This window comes from Dama dama, chromosome 27 (genome assembly GCF_033118175.1).
Source record: "Dama dama isolate Ldn47 chromosome 27, ASM3311817v1, whole genome shotgun sequence".
Taxonomy (NCBI): domain Eukaryota; kingdom Metazoa; phylum Chordata; class Mammalia; order Artiodactyla; family Cervidae; genus Dama; species Dama dama.
Window position 1 is genome coordinate 31591298 of NC_083707.1, and position 15378 is coordinate 31606675.

At 39.6% G+C, this 15378-nt stretch overlaps 1 protein-coding gene across 1 annotated transcript in view; it reads right to left on the reverse strand.

Moving 5' to 3' along the window:
* Nucleotides 1-15052, reverse strand: part of PSMA8 (proteasome 20S subunit alpha 8) — a 20208-nt gene extending 5156 nt beyond the window's left edge. Inside the window, exons 1-4 of the mRNA XM_061131414.1 lie at nt 14951-15052; nt 7027-7153; nt 5388-5512; nt 2344-2466 (exon numbers count right to left, since the gene is read on the reverse strand). Coding sequence (XP_060987397.1) covers nt 2344-2466; nt 5388-5512; nt 7027-7153; nt 14951-15052 — 477 coding nt within the window. The remainder of the gene's footprint in view (nt 1-2343; nt 2467-5387; nt 5513-7026; nt 7154-14950) is intronic.
* Between the last annotated feature and the right edge of the window lie 326 nt (nt 15053-15378).

The window sequence follows — 15378 nt, forward strand, 5'->3', positions numbered from 1 at the left end:
GAAAAGACTAAGATAATAAAAGAGACAAAAACCAGTAACTGCCTACTTCAACCTTCTCATTATGCAGGAAGGATAAATCCTTATGTGTTAAGGATCATCATGTCCCTGTGGTTAGGAGCCGAGAACAGTAATCCACAAATACACCTCTGAGTGGATCCTGGGATGTGCTGCCCCACTCCCCTTCAGAAATGAAAGCCTTATTCCTCCAGCTGCTGGAAGTGCCAAGGGCACATGGCCCCCGCTCTTAACTTTCTTTGAGAGGTGCCTTTGTTAACAAGAGCTATCTTGCCTAAGGTCTCGTACTGTCCAGAGTTGGCCCAGATCCAGTGACTGACTGATGAACAGCTACTAATGCCCAGTCCCCCACCCCAACTTCAGACAACTCCGAAGAGCTACCCCGGCCCCGGGCTCCCCACAGGGCTGCGGAGGCCGCGACTGAGACTGCACCGCAGGCCCCCCCTTCCCTCAGCCTCATCCTGTTCCCTTCCCTTCAACAAATGCTGACCCCCAAAGCGCTTAGTAAAGATGGTTAAATGGCCTTCACTAAAATAAATAAATAAATGGCCTTTACTGAGGGTTAGATGGTATTTTCCAAAGAATACCAATGTGGAGAGAGGATCTATGATAAAAGGGTTCCAAATTAAAGTAATCTTGGGGACTACTTCAACTGCTTCTAGAATATTTACAATGTCTTTTAGAACATGCAGAACTTAAGAAAATTTATTAAATTTCTTTGGAAAAACATCTCCCCAAACTAATTAGCCTTAAACAGCTTAACTTAGATATATTAACATCCAAAGAAATACACTTTGAGAAACACTGTTCTGAAGTACACAATATACTAACTTTGTTCCTGTTTAAAGTATTACCAACACAGCAAAAAACTTGGCCTTATAAGCTTATCACTGTCGCTCTATCCAGGCTGTTCTCGCAAGGTCACCAATGACTTGCATGTTGCCCAATTCAATCATAGCACAGTCCATTTCTTACTTGATTTATCAGTGGTGCTGACTTGGCTGATCAACTCTTCTTGGAATCCTGTTTTCACTCGGGATCCAGGATATTACTCTCTGGGTTCTCCTCCTTTACAGACTAGGCTGGGTCTAGCCCCACTTTTCACTGGCCAATGCCCCTGATCTAAATCTGATTTCACTTATTATTAAGAGTCCCTGTGGCTCATTGGGTAAAGAATCCACCTGCAATGTAGGAGACTCAGATGCAAATTCGATCCCCGGGTTGGAAAGATTCCCCTGGAGGAGGGCATGGCAGCAACCCACTCCAATATTCTTGCCTGGAGAATCCAATGGACAGAGGAGCCTGGTGGTCTACAGTCCATGGGGTCACAAAGAGCTGGACAGGATTGAAGTGACTGAGCATGCATGCAATTTGTTTGCCTGCTTCTGCCCTACAATCTATTCTCAATGAGAGATCCTTTTAAAATATAAATCAGATCATGTTACTCTAATATGCGAAAATCTCTACTATCTATTTCACATGTCCTCTAACTGCACCTTGTAAGACTACAACCTGGCACTGCAAAGTGTTGTCATTAGGCGGTGGTGACACAGCCGTGTTCTCAGCAGTCCACAGCGCCATCTTACCAGGCTGCGTGGTATACTAGGTCAGCGTAAAAAACAACAAAACCAACAAAAAAAACAAGACAGAGAAACTTGACCTTATGTTTAACAAAGTGCCAGAGGGCACACCCCTAAATAAAAATAAAACCACAAGATTTTACTCCACATTGAAAGGCTGGATATCAGAATTTATATACTATAGAGAGAGGATCATTTGGCTTGAGAGAAGTAGCATGAAGTAGAGGACAGAACCCTGCACTAAGAAGCAGGAGACCCTGAGTTCTAATTGCAGTCTTGCTATTAACTAGTGGTGAAAACTTTAACCACTTCAACCACTTCAACCACTTCAACGTCCTTCAACCAAAATCTTATAAGAAAGTGCAATACATAAAATCGGTAAAATGATGATGACACGGTGTACATGTGTGCGCGCACATGCTCATGCTGTTTACCCCCTCCCACGTCCACCACCTGGCCTTAACAACACCACAGCAAAGCAGTTTCAGACCCAGATGATAAATAAACTTGCCAACAATTAAGCAATCTCCATTATTTTCCTAACTGACCTTGAAATAAAGATGCTTCTCAGCAGTTGTTGTTCAGTCGCTAAGTTGTGTCCAACTCTTGCGACCTGGACTGCAGCACGCCAGGCCTCCCTGTCCTTCACTATCTCCCAGAGTTTGCTCAAACTCATGTCCAGTAAGCCAGTGATGCTATCCAACAAGTATAACCCTCAAATTCTAAAAGACACAAATTCCTGACTCACCTTCCAAGCGTGGTAAGTACCAGAGGGATCAGTCTGATATAATCTTGGGACACCATCATCATCAAAACCTACAATCAAGGCAGATATACCAAAAGGCCTTCGTCCATTGCTCTGAGTATATTTCTGAAAAATAAAATGTTTTCATGACTACTCTCTGAATGAGGCCAAAGAAAGGACAACACTATTACTTATCAAATAACAATCTCTAATAGTAAATAAAGTATTCCTGATAAAATGATCTTTATTAATTTCTGTTTTGTATAACTTCCTCTTGCTGAACTTCTTCTGTAGTAACCTCAACCCATGATGAAAATTTTAAAAAGTAAATATTGACAGTCTTGTAAAATGAAATCATAAGTTTCTTATGTATGGTCTCAAATTTCTTTTCCTGTTGCCTTATGTAAGTTTGGTAGCATAAATAAACTGTAACCATTTTCCTACTGCAGAGAACTGTGCATGTCATATCGTTCTGGTTCTGAACAAAGTTGATTTCAGTGAGCTGTGTGAAGCACGGCCTTGGTTTCACTCTAAGGGACACTGTTGTTATTATCAAGTATTCTTACTTGATACTACTATTATCAAGTATATTCTGTTCACTACGCTCTTATCTCTACATAAAAATCCAACTGGGACATTTCTTTCAGTCTCAAAACAAGAAACTTTTGTTTCTCTTGAAGAAAAAAGCATGTTTTTCCTCACTGACAATGGGGCACTGGAAACCAGTTTTATCTTTTAACTTTGGTGCGAGGAACTTTCTGAATTTATGTCTTAGGGAGTGGAATTCATGCAAATTCTGAGACTGGAATCCAGAGAAGTTGTGCAGAGCAGCAGCTATGGTAGAAAACTCAGGACCACATTTGTAGGCAACTGTATGAATTCCGGCCTGAGATGCTTTAGACTAGCTTTCTTCTTGGACTTGTCTACATATTTTTTTTATTTTAATGTTATTATATATATATTTACAAGCCACTTTAAATTTGGGGTTTTTTTGTTTGATTTTTCTTCAGCTATGCCACACAACTTGTGGGATCTTAGTTCAAAATGCCCCCACCCCCAGCAGTGGAAGCCAGAGTCCTAATCACTGGATTGCCAGGGAATTTCCAAAGCCACTTTAAATTTTGAATGCAAATAGTGAGTTACAACATAAACTCTTGAAAGAATAGGGTTTGTCTTTTTTTCTCTGTATTCCCTAATGTTCCTAGTTGACACGTAGGTATGAAGTAGATGTTTTGTAAATGTAGATGTTTTGTAAATACACCTTAAAGGAAAGAAACTTTTACTTTGCTTGCTTAAGCAACCACTTTTTTGTTTTGTTTTGGCCATGCCAAGAGGCATGTGAGATCTTAGTTCCTCCACCAGGGATCGAAGCAGCATGAAGAAGAAATACATGCACAAGGTTAAAATCATTAAAAAAAAAAAAAAAATCATTTAAAAGAACAAAAGGTGTACATGAGGATAACTTTTGTTCCAGAGCCTCAGGCTTCTCCTCGGTAGCAACGCCACTGTTACAGATTCACAATGCATGTTTCTAAAAATGTTCCATGCATAATAGTTTTTATATTTCCAAAATAAAACCTAAAAACCTTAACTGGGAACCCTGTGTACACAATCTTCTGTACCTTCTGTACACAATCTTCTTGGCTTTTGGTGAGTACCTTTTACCTTGGGGAAATCAAAGCAATGAAGAAAGAAAAACAGAACAATATAAAAATGTTGAACTTTGCTGAAACGAATTAAATTCTAAAAAAACAAAATAGGGCCATTTCTTATAAGTATGAAATTTAAAAATTTAATATCTAGAATATATAGAACCTATAAAAAGTATCTATGTAAAAACAAATACTAAATTCATCCCAGGAAGTATTCTAAATTCTTGAAGTGTACTATATATTGCAACTCAACAAACATTTTATTGTAATGTTAATTTTATAAATAAGGAAACTGAGGCAAAACAGGCTAAATGGTTTGCCCAGGGCATTAACTAGGAAGTAGCAAAGCCAGGATTTAAACCCCACATTTCTGGCTCCTGGGAGCAAATTCTTAACTGCTAGAGTGCCTGTCAAAAGAAAAGATAGTTTACACTAGGAGAAATGAAAATAGCAAACAAACATGTGGAGAAAAAATTGACCTCACTACTAATTATAAAATACAAATTAAAACAACTATTACAATACTATGCTATACTTATTTGCAAAATAAAAGAAAAATGAAAAACCCAATGCTGATGATTCTTTAGGGATGTATTTATGTACTGATAGTTGTACGAAAAAATTTGTTCAATCTTTTTAGAAAGCAATTTAGCTACATATAACAAGAGTCTTAAAACTAATTACAACCTTTAATCTAGGAATCCCAGACTGAAAGTTAATTTAACAATATAATTCAAAAAAGGAAAAACTGTGACCAAGATAGAATAATGTTATTAAAGTAGCAGATTGAAAGGGAGAGGCAGCAAGAGAGACAAAAAGAGGGGGTAGGGGAGGGAAGGAGAAAAGGAAAAAACCTGGAGCGACCTAAATCATTAGGAGGCAGCAATTAGAAACAGTACTACATAGTTAGGGTGGTGAGTGTAAGAACTATGTTGCCGTGGATAAATACCAAAGAAAATGATAATAAATGAAGCAAAATTTGTATGCATCATGATTATACTAAAAGTCAAATCATGTATCTACATATGGATTCAGAAGACATATCTAAACCTGATCAGTTGTGTTTAGCTTTGTAGATGAAAGAATCAGGTATTTCTATGGAAAACTTTAAAAGTGGTGTCTTACTGCTACATCTCTGAACTACAGAAATCTCCTTAAAAGGTCACTTTTTTTTTTTTTAATATTTAATTCTCAGAATTGATACTGATTGAGATTTTCTAGTGATCAAATCAATCCACTCCACTGGTATAAGAATCTGAGTGTGAAGTGAGAAATAATAAGGAATTCAGTACATTTTAACAGACTGAATGGTTGGAGTGACTAGTGTTCCCATGATAGGACCCATCATGGTGGAAAAAAGAACACGTGGAGAAATCTGTTGGCATACTGGCTTACCTGCTTTAAGGTTGCTATGAAGCGAGTTATATATTCGACAGTGACTGGGTCCTCAACTGTAAGCTTATGACTCTGGCACTCCACACGCGCTCTGTTTATGACGACTCTCGCATCAGCAGTCAGCCCTATAAAAAGTCAAAGAAGAAAAGTGCTTTGGCCACCATTATATTTTTCCTGTAACATTCTTTGTTTTTTCCAATATATGTCCATAATAAAGAATTTATGAAATAGAGTATCATTCATCCTAAGTTGCTTTGTTTCCTTCATTTGATCCATTCTTATTTACTTTTTTAAAGAAAATTGTTTTAATTAATATTTAAACATGAATGTTACATACAGTAACATAATGTACAGTAACTGGTTTGATTATTAGGTTTTATTAAATTAAAAAAAAAACAATTCTGTAGTCAAATTTTAAAAGCTTTTTTGAGACAGTATCAGTGGCAGATTTGTTCAAAAGCTGACCGTCTATCCTGATTCCAGAATCAAGCTACTTATTACCTAAACCATAAAGTAAGCTGGATTTCTTCTTATGAAGACGACGAAACTTCATTATCAAACACGAACTCAATCTGCATTCAACATAACCGTGACATGCCACTTGTCAGCTTTTTGTCTAAGATTAGGGGTTTGAAAATCAAGAACATTAAAACAGAAAAAGAAGGGCATTTGCTGGCAGTCGAATGGTGAGGACTCTGGCATGTCCATTGCTGAGGGCCTGGATTCAATTCCTTTCAGGGAACTAGGATGCCAAAAGGTATACAGCCAAAAACAAGAAAGAAGGAAAGAAAAAAACTTCATCTTACTTTTATCATACCAAAACATCATGTGATGAATTCTTAACACTTCTAAGAGGAGACAGAAGATGTTTCTATCAAAATGACCAAAACTTAAATGGATTACAAATGATTACAAACATTTCTATTGAAGACTTTGGCATTTGACCTTTTCATCACCATTTACTTTCTTTCTCCACTCTCTTAATATCATATTGCTCAAAAAACTCATTCAAAAAATCTCTGAAACAGCCGTTTCTCACATAACCAATCAGTCTTCTGCAGTCACAAACTCTTGTTTCTTTCCATGCCATTTCAAAATGTGTTTCTACAAACCTAAAAGAATGGTTAGTTCCTGAAGATAGTTAACAGTAACCAACAAAGAAGCAGCTGTCAGAACATGCCACTGTTGAGAACCACTCTAACACTCAGGGGTAGGGTATGAATTACAATCAGACACTCAATTAAAGAGAAGAAATTGATTCTTTTCTTTTTGCAAAGGTTATCTGAGAGAAAGAAATGGTGATAGATTGACTGAGCCTACCCTATAGGCTAAAAGCTTCACTCCATTTAAAAATATGATAAGAAAGGAGATATTGAAGTACAGTATTTCTTTACATTGTAAATACTGATATAATCCAAAACTATAGAAAAATAAAAGTATATGTAGAAAACTCATTATTAGAAATCTTGGTTTATAGAGTTGTCATTTCCCCCCAAAATATAAGACATACTATTTATGTATAGTGAGAAATGGCGTATAGTATATTTATGATGAATATTATGTAACAGCTACAGTCAGGCCAGGTGTGTTACCTAAAATACCAACACACTCTGCATCATTACTGTAGGCCCGCAAGTACCTGCAAAAGCCATGCAGACGTGGTCATCAAGGGCACAAATCTTCCTCACAGTTCTTTCATCTTGAAGCTTGGCAACGGATTTTTTTTCGACCCCGAGCACAACTATATTAGTACCTCGAATTCCAACCTGTTGAGTCATTGTAAGAAAGAATGAGCTGGCCATTTTTACACCTAAAATCAAATTATTCTAACAAATGACTTACAGGAAAAGGGTTTTCCTTAAACCTTCAATATAAAAGAGAAAAACAGACTTCTAAGAAAACTAAAGACACACAAGTATAGGCTTACAGGAAGTCCATTTCCCAAACTCAAAGCAAACACAAATAGGTATAAACTAGAATACACCACCAGTGCTGAAACTACACGACTGTCCTAATCTCATACGCCTAAGGGTGAGTGAAAGTGAAAACTTGCTCAGTCGTGTCCGACTCTTTGCGACCCCATGGACTGTAGCCCACCAGGCTCCTTACAGAGCAGCATTCACCCAAATGAAACAAGATGCTGGGAGTACGTATGCATTTCTTATAGAATGGGCAGTACCAGTACCGGTGGTAGTAGAAGCAGTATCGAATGTCAAGTAGATAAAATCCTGAAAGCTCTTCCATATATCTCACAGTTAGGAGGGATAAGGATTAGGGACCATGTGCAGACAATTTGGCAGCTTTTTATCAAACAGGCAATTAACATACAATCTAGTAATTGTGCACTTGGGAGATTTTATCAGAGAAATAAAAGCATGTTCACACAAAAGTGTGCTATGAATGTACCTTTATTCATAAAAACTCCAAACTGGAAACAACTCAAATGTTCTCCAATACATGAATAGTTAATTAAACACTATGGTACATCCATATCATGGAACACTACTTGCACTAAAACACATACATGAAACAACTTGGATGAAACTCAAGGGAAAAAAGCAAATCCCAAAAAGTTTCATACTGTATGATGTCATTTAAATAACAATTTGAAGTTACAAAATTTTACACATGGAGGATAGATGAATGCTGCCAGGGATTAGAGCTATGGATAGGTCAGTTTGGTAGGGAAGGTAAATAAAGAGTTGGGTGTGGTTAAATAAGAGCAACATATGGAACTGTGGAGCTGGAACTGCTTAGTATCCTGACTGTGGATGCAGGAAAGTATGCAGCCAAATGAGTCCAAGTCAAACTGGAGAATTCTGAATAAAATATCAACATCGATATCCTGGTTGTGACACTGTATCATTTTACAAAATGTTATTATTGGCAGAAAATGCAGAAAGTATACTAGGGACCCCTATGTTTTATTTATTCCAACTGCATGTAAATCTACAATGATCTCAATAGAAATTTCATTTAAAATTACTCCACTGGAGACAGGAAAAAGTCAGAAAGATTAAACAGACGTAAAATGTTGATAATTACTGGTGCTGCGTAATGGGTACACAGAAGTTCATTATACTATTCCCTCTGTATCTTTGTAAGTGTAAAAGTTTAAAATAAATCAAACCTAAAAACAAATAAACCTCAGCTTTCTCTCCAGAGTTTTTCTCACCAACATTTGAAGTGAGTGAAGTCACTCAGTCGTGTCTGACTCTTTGCAATCCCATGGACTGTAGCCTACCAGGCTCCTCTGTCCATGGGATTTTCCAGGCAAGAGTACTGGAGTGGGTTGCCATTTCCTTCTCCAGAAGCTATTCCCAACCCAGGGACTGAACCCAGGTCTCCTGCATTGTAGGCAGACACTTTACAGGCTCAACCACCAGGGAAGTCCCTTGTGGCTTCCCTTGTGGCTCAGCTGGTAAATAATCCGCCTGCAATGAGGGAGACCTGGGTTCCACCCCTAGTTTGGGAAGATCCCCTGGAGAAGGGAAAGGCTACCCACTCCGGTATCCCGGCCTGGAGAATTCCATGGACTGTATAGTCCATGGGGTTGCAAAGAGTCGGACATGACTGAGCGAGTTTCACCAACATTTGAACACATGGCTAAGCCTCTCTTAGTTTAAACAGAATATTAGAGACCACTTTGTTTCAATTCTGCCTCTCTCTCTTAACCCTTTCAAGGCCAAATGCGGTCATCAACTCAGTTTACAGCAACCCGCTTTCCACCCCACTCCTCCCAAAGTTTCGCCAAGGTGCACTACACATGGGTCATTAAGGTCCCTTATGGCTTTTGTCTACCCTCTACATGGTCTGTAGTCTATATCTTATTTTCTTGAGTGAAGAAGGATGCTCAAGAATACTCATTTACTTCACCTTTAACATAGGTTTTAATCTGGGGAGAGAAAGGATACACTTTAAAATTACTATCTCCAGCCTAGATCAGTCTCTTGATTTCCAAACATGTATATTCACCTCTAGGTAAGAAATCTGGACAGTTAGCTAAGTTCAGTCTCTCACAAGGCTGCAACCAAGCTGTCACCAGGGCTGCACTCATCTCCTGGCTCCTGGGGGAGAACCTTTACAAGCTCACTCACAAGGCTGTTAACAAGATTCAGTTCCTTGTGGACTGCTGGACTAAGGACCTTAGTTCCACACTGGGCTTTGTTCATACCAGGTTTTTAACAGAAACGCTTCCCTCAGTTCCTTCTATACAGAACCTTCCATACGACAAATCACAACATGCCAACTGGGCTCCACCAGGGTAAGCAAGCAGGAGGATGAAGTAAGTCACCATCTGAAACCCAACATGAGAAGTGACGTTCCATCACTTTCCCATTCCATTCCTCAGAAGCCACTCACTAGGTTCAGCTCACATACAGGGAGAGAGTTACTTGAGGCAACGAACACCAGAAGATGCGGATCATTAAAGGCCATTTTGGAGGCCGCTGACTACAGATCCTATAAGCATGTCAATTAGTGCTTCAGATTACCTTAAAAAAAAACACAACGGCAGTGCCATATACCAAGAGATTAAATCCAGAAACAGAGGCACCTTCTCTGACTCCTCCCTCTTCAATACCTTTTCTCTTTCCCCAATCCCCAAACCCATCCAAATAATCATCCAACGTATCAACAATACCACGGAATTTTCTCCAGAATCTGCCGTATGTCCACTTTGGCCCCAACCCTAGTAACAACTCCTATCATCTTTCATCCGGGTTACTTCCAGAGACTCCTATGCAGTTTCCCTGCTTCCTTGATTTCATCTAATCCACTGACCACGGTGCAGTCTGAGAAATCTTTGAAAAATAAAAATATGAAGAAAAAAGAAAAGAAAATTGGAATGCTGCACTCCCCCACTTGAAACCTGTATTAGTGGGGAACATTTCTCAGTAGGCAAACCAAGATAACACAGAAGTAGACTTGGGACAAAAGGATCTAGGGACTGTAATATTTATTTCTGTATTATCAGCTTTCTACGCTCTTAATGCAGACATGCTTTATCTGTACAAGAAAAAAAATGGGAACCCTGGATTCATATCCCAATAGTTCTCCCAGAGGAAAAAAGCTACCAGTATCTCTAGCTAGAAAAGTCCTGCTCTATGGACTTATACTGGCTAGATTTCTGTCCCTTGCTTGTTGCAGGAGGACAGAAACTATGAATGACATTTCTTGGGTCATGTGAGTACCTCTTTGGAGGGACAAATGGGGCCTGTTATTAGAAAGGCAGAACAATAATAACCACATCAAAACCCTTCAACTTCTTATTCCCTTAAAAGCATTCCACAGTCTGGCTCCTGTTTCTGGCTTCACCTCTTCCCATTTTTCCATTGCTTCAGCAATCCTGAATGCCTTTCAGTTGGTGAACCATAGTTGTATTTTCCTACATGGTCTTCTCACATGTTAGTTCTTTTTGTCTATTATACTCCTCTCTTTCCCCTTCCACTTTTTCATCTGGCTAACTTCATCTTTCAGGTGTCTACATAAATATCACATACTTCCTCATGGGGACCATGGACCTAGGACCTAATACCTAGAGTTCCCACAAAGCCTCATAATCTCCCACTATAATACTCAGACAGGCCTTGTTAGGACTATATACTCACAGTCATCCAACATTCCTGCTAGCAAGCTCTCTGAGGCCAAAGACTAAGACTCTTTTGTCCACTGTGAAACCAGAGGACCTTGCACCACATTTGGCAGGTGTAAGTGTCAGACAAAAATGTCTTTAAATAGTAAATGGAAGTGCTGGAAGAACTACAGACAAAATTGAAGGAAAAAGAGAAAACAAAGGGATAGTAAAGAATAATACCTACCATTTACTAAGTACTTGCTGTGAACCAGACACTGCAAAATGGTGAACACATATGATTGCCTCAAATTCAATTCTCGCATCAGCTCTATGAAGCAGGCACTATTTTGATGCCTATCTATTTAAAAAACTGAAGCTTAGAGAAGTTAATTGCTTTACATGATACATATCTAGCTTCCACATTTGAGATGTTGACAGATAATTAGTATACAAACATTTACCGAATAAATCACATGGTGCAACACAAAGTGCAAAGGCTTTGGAACCAGGAAAACTGAAGTGAGAACACGGACTCTATGACTTTCTGGCTGGGTACCCTTACCAAGTTATGAAAGCTTCTGAATCATAGCTTCCACATACATTAAAAAGGGGATTAAACACTGTTCTTAATGGTGGCTCAGTGGTAAAGAATCCACCTGTCAACACAGAAGATGTGGGAGACATAGGTTCCATCCTTGGGTTAAGAAGAAGACCCCCTAGAGTAGGAACTGGCAACCCATTCCAGTATTCTTGCTTGAAAAATTCCATGGACAGAGGAGCCTGGAGGGCTACAGTCCATGGGGTAGCAAAGAGCTGGACATGACTGAGTAACTGAGCATGCAATGTAAGACAATGTACATGAAACATGTGGCGGAAATGAGCATTACTTAAAATGGTAGTTTCCTTCTTTCTCAGCTCCTCCACTGTATATCCTGCAGTAAAAGTACAAAAGGCATTATACCATTTAGATTCTCAAAAGTGAAAGTTGCTCAGTTGTGTTCGACTCTTTGCGACCCCATGGACTATACAATCCATGGAATTCTCCAGGCCAGAATACTGTAGTGGGTAGCCTTTCTTTTCTCCAGGGTGTCTTCCCAACCCAGGGATCGAATCCAGGTCTCCCTCATTGCATTCTTTACCAGCTGAGCCACAAGGGAAGCCCAAGCATACTGGAGTGGGTAGCCTATCCCTTCTCCAGCAGATCTTCCCAACCCAGGAATCAAACCAGGGTCTCCTGTATTACAGGTGGATTTTTTACCAAGGTGTTACTATCCAGTTAAAGTGAGAAGACTATTATGTGTCTGACATTAAAGAGAATATGAGGCCAAATGTACTCTTTACGACACCATGGACTGTAGCCCACTAGGCTCATCTGTTCATGGGGATTCTCCAGGCAAGAAAACTGGAGTGGGTTGCCATGCCCTCCTCCAGGGAATCTTCCCATCTCAGGGATTGAAACCAGGTCTCCCGCACTGCAGGAAAATTCTTCACCAACTGAGCCACCAGGGAAGCCCATGAGGCCAAACAGTAAACACTATACACAGATGATACAATGGTACAGATGATAATTTCAGAGAACCAAGAGATCTGATCCAGATCACTGGAGCGGATCAGAGATGGCTCCACAAAGGAGAGAAATGTGCAGAGATTCTTAAGACAGAGAGTGACAGAGGTGTTTTCTGCTCTCCCTACCTACAAGGGCAGAAACATATATTGGTAAAACCACAAAGCTCTACCCTTAATTAAAGTGGATCATGGAAGACTTTGATGGCCAGACTCTGGATCTGGGGTTTGATAAAGTAGGAAATATGGAGCTAATAACAGTTTGGGGTCAGGGAAAGGACAGAATGAAGAACGATAATAAATCTCATCATTTCCATGGGAATACTCTAGAGGGGTTCATTTTTTTTTTCTTTCCTAAAAAGAAAGGTATTACCTCTCTAAAATGTTATTCAAACATATTTTTCATTTATATAAAAAGGGAACTAAGGAAAAAGAAAACAGGCCTCTTGCCTCACTTAATTCTGTAAGATGATCATCAAGAAGAAAGCAGAACCCAGGGTCTCTAGTTGCAGCCCATATAACTTTTTTTTTATTACTAAATAATATCACATCTTCATATTGGTCAAAACTGGCCAACCTTGGCTTATTTAAAACTCATCATATCAACTGTCATTTACAGACAGAATCTTCTGTGACATATCTTAACAAACAAGTGCCATTATACCCTTTACCCCACGTGACAGGTCATAGCACCCTAAAGGAAACACAATGAATAACTCCATACAAAGATGCAAATTATAATTCAGAATCCTGAGACAAAACTGTCTCCTCCTTGCAATGTATCTTTAAAAATGCCCACTATAGGTATTTTTATATCCTTACCCTTTTACAACTCATTACAAAGGAACTATCAATCAGTTCTACAGCATTCTTAAAACATTTTAAATAGCCAATGCGGCTTCTTATTACACCTCAGTCTTCTCCCATTACTCTCTTTATTTTAGGCTCTAAAACTGGGGCATTATTTTCTAACCATATGCTTCACGCCATGCTGGGGATTATATAACTTCTTGTTTTTATCAAAATGGTACCCCTCTGGTTTAAGCTACATCAGGCTTTTCTTAAATTTACAATTCTAAAAGAGTTACTTACAAAACAGAAGTAAAACTAGAGGGCCCAATTAAATAGAAAAATACTTTAAAAATGATGATAAGATTCCTTCTAGTGTTATTTTTTTTACCACTTCACATTTGATAGATTTATAATAAAAGTGAATTATTTCCTTCCATAAGTAAGTTGGAATGGAAAGCGAGAGAAAATATAGACATTGCTAGACTTAGAAATGCACTGTGTATTCTCATAGCTGGTGTCTCCTTTTCCAAGATACACAACAAACATGCTCATGAAATTTGAAAGATTTAAAAACATCAGGTCCTCCTAAGCCCAATGGCTAGGATTTGGAAGATTTGGGGTAACAGATTTTTGGGTCACCAGGCCATTTTTGTCCTTATAAATTTTTATAAATCACTAAGATTATTAAACGTAATTAAACCTTGGCAGGAGTACTACTGCTACCCTCAGTATTTGAAAGTTTTTCAGAACCGTGGATGTATCAATTTAAAGGAGGGTATACTCTCCTTTATAACAATCAAACCAAAAGTGAGAAATGGCAAAAGAGTGGAGATTCTTGGGGGCTTAAAAATCTCTAGAAGGCCGCTAAATAATCAGGAGCAAATTTTTGGGCAAACATTTTTAACAGGTCTCTCTTCCACAAGACAGACAGGCAGAGGAGAAATATGGTACGACATCCCTTATATGTGGAATCTAAAAAGAAATGATACAAATGAACTTACAGAACAGAAAGATACAGACTTAAGAGAATGAATTTATGTTCGGTGGGGGAGGGAAGGGATAGTTAGGGAGTTTGGGAAGGTCACTGTACACATTGCTATTTGCAAAATGGATAACCAACAAGGACCTACTATACAACACATGGAACTCTACTCAATGTTATGTGCCAGCCTCCATGTTGGGGGGGAGGGGAGGTTTAGGCGAGAACCGATACATGTACATGCATGGCTGAGTCCCTTTGCTGTCCACCTGAAAATACCACAGCATTGTTAATCCGCTATACCTCAATACAAAATAAAAAGTTTGAAGTTTGAAAAAAAAAGTCTCTTCTACAGTCAAGGCTACAAAACACACACCTCCACGCCGCCCCCGCCCCCTTGCCCCAGGTACGTATCTACGGCGACTGTTAATGGCAGCTGCAACAACGGAAACCTAAGAAGTCTACCACCTTTTAACTCCGCTGTTTCCAACCCGAATTTCAGAAACAACACCTCCCTTGATAGAAAAAGGAGGCAATTTTCACACTTAGGGGACACTTCCGGTCCCTCCACATCCAGCGATGGGCTGGGACGGTGGAGTAATAAAGGCCTGACACTAGGCAGGGGTCGATGGCCAAGAAAAGTTGCTCGCTCACCGCGGTGGAGCCTTTCTTTACCGCTTCCTGGGCATATTCCACTTGAAATAGGTGTCCGTCTGGAGAGAAGACAGTGATCGCCCGGTCATACCGAGACGCCATCGCGCACCACTACCTCTGGCCCAGCTGAGCGTCCCACGCTATGGCAGCCGAGGAGCGAGGAGAGGCGGGGCCGGCGGCCACGTGCTATCCGGAAGTGCTTGCGCGTGCTCCCCAAGTCGCCGCCGGAAGTGTTGACACAACGCCCAGGCGTCCTTGAGTCCTTCCGCGGGTGAGAGGTGGTATGTGCGAGTCCACTGTGATCCTGTTTTAGGGCTCACCTTAGTTCCTGTGTCCTGGTTTTCCCACCCTGGTATTGCTGCAGGATGGGGTTGTGAAAACGATCTCAAAGATTAGGGCTTAATAGTGAGAATAGGGCTTTCTCAAGT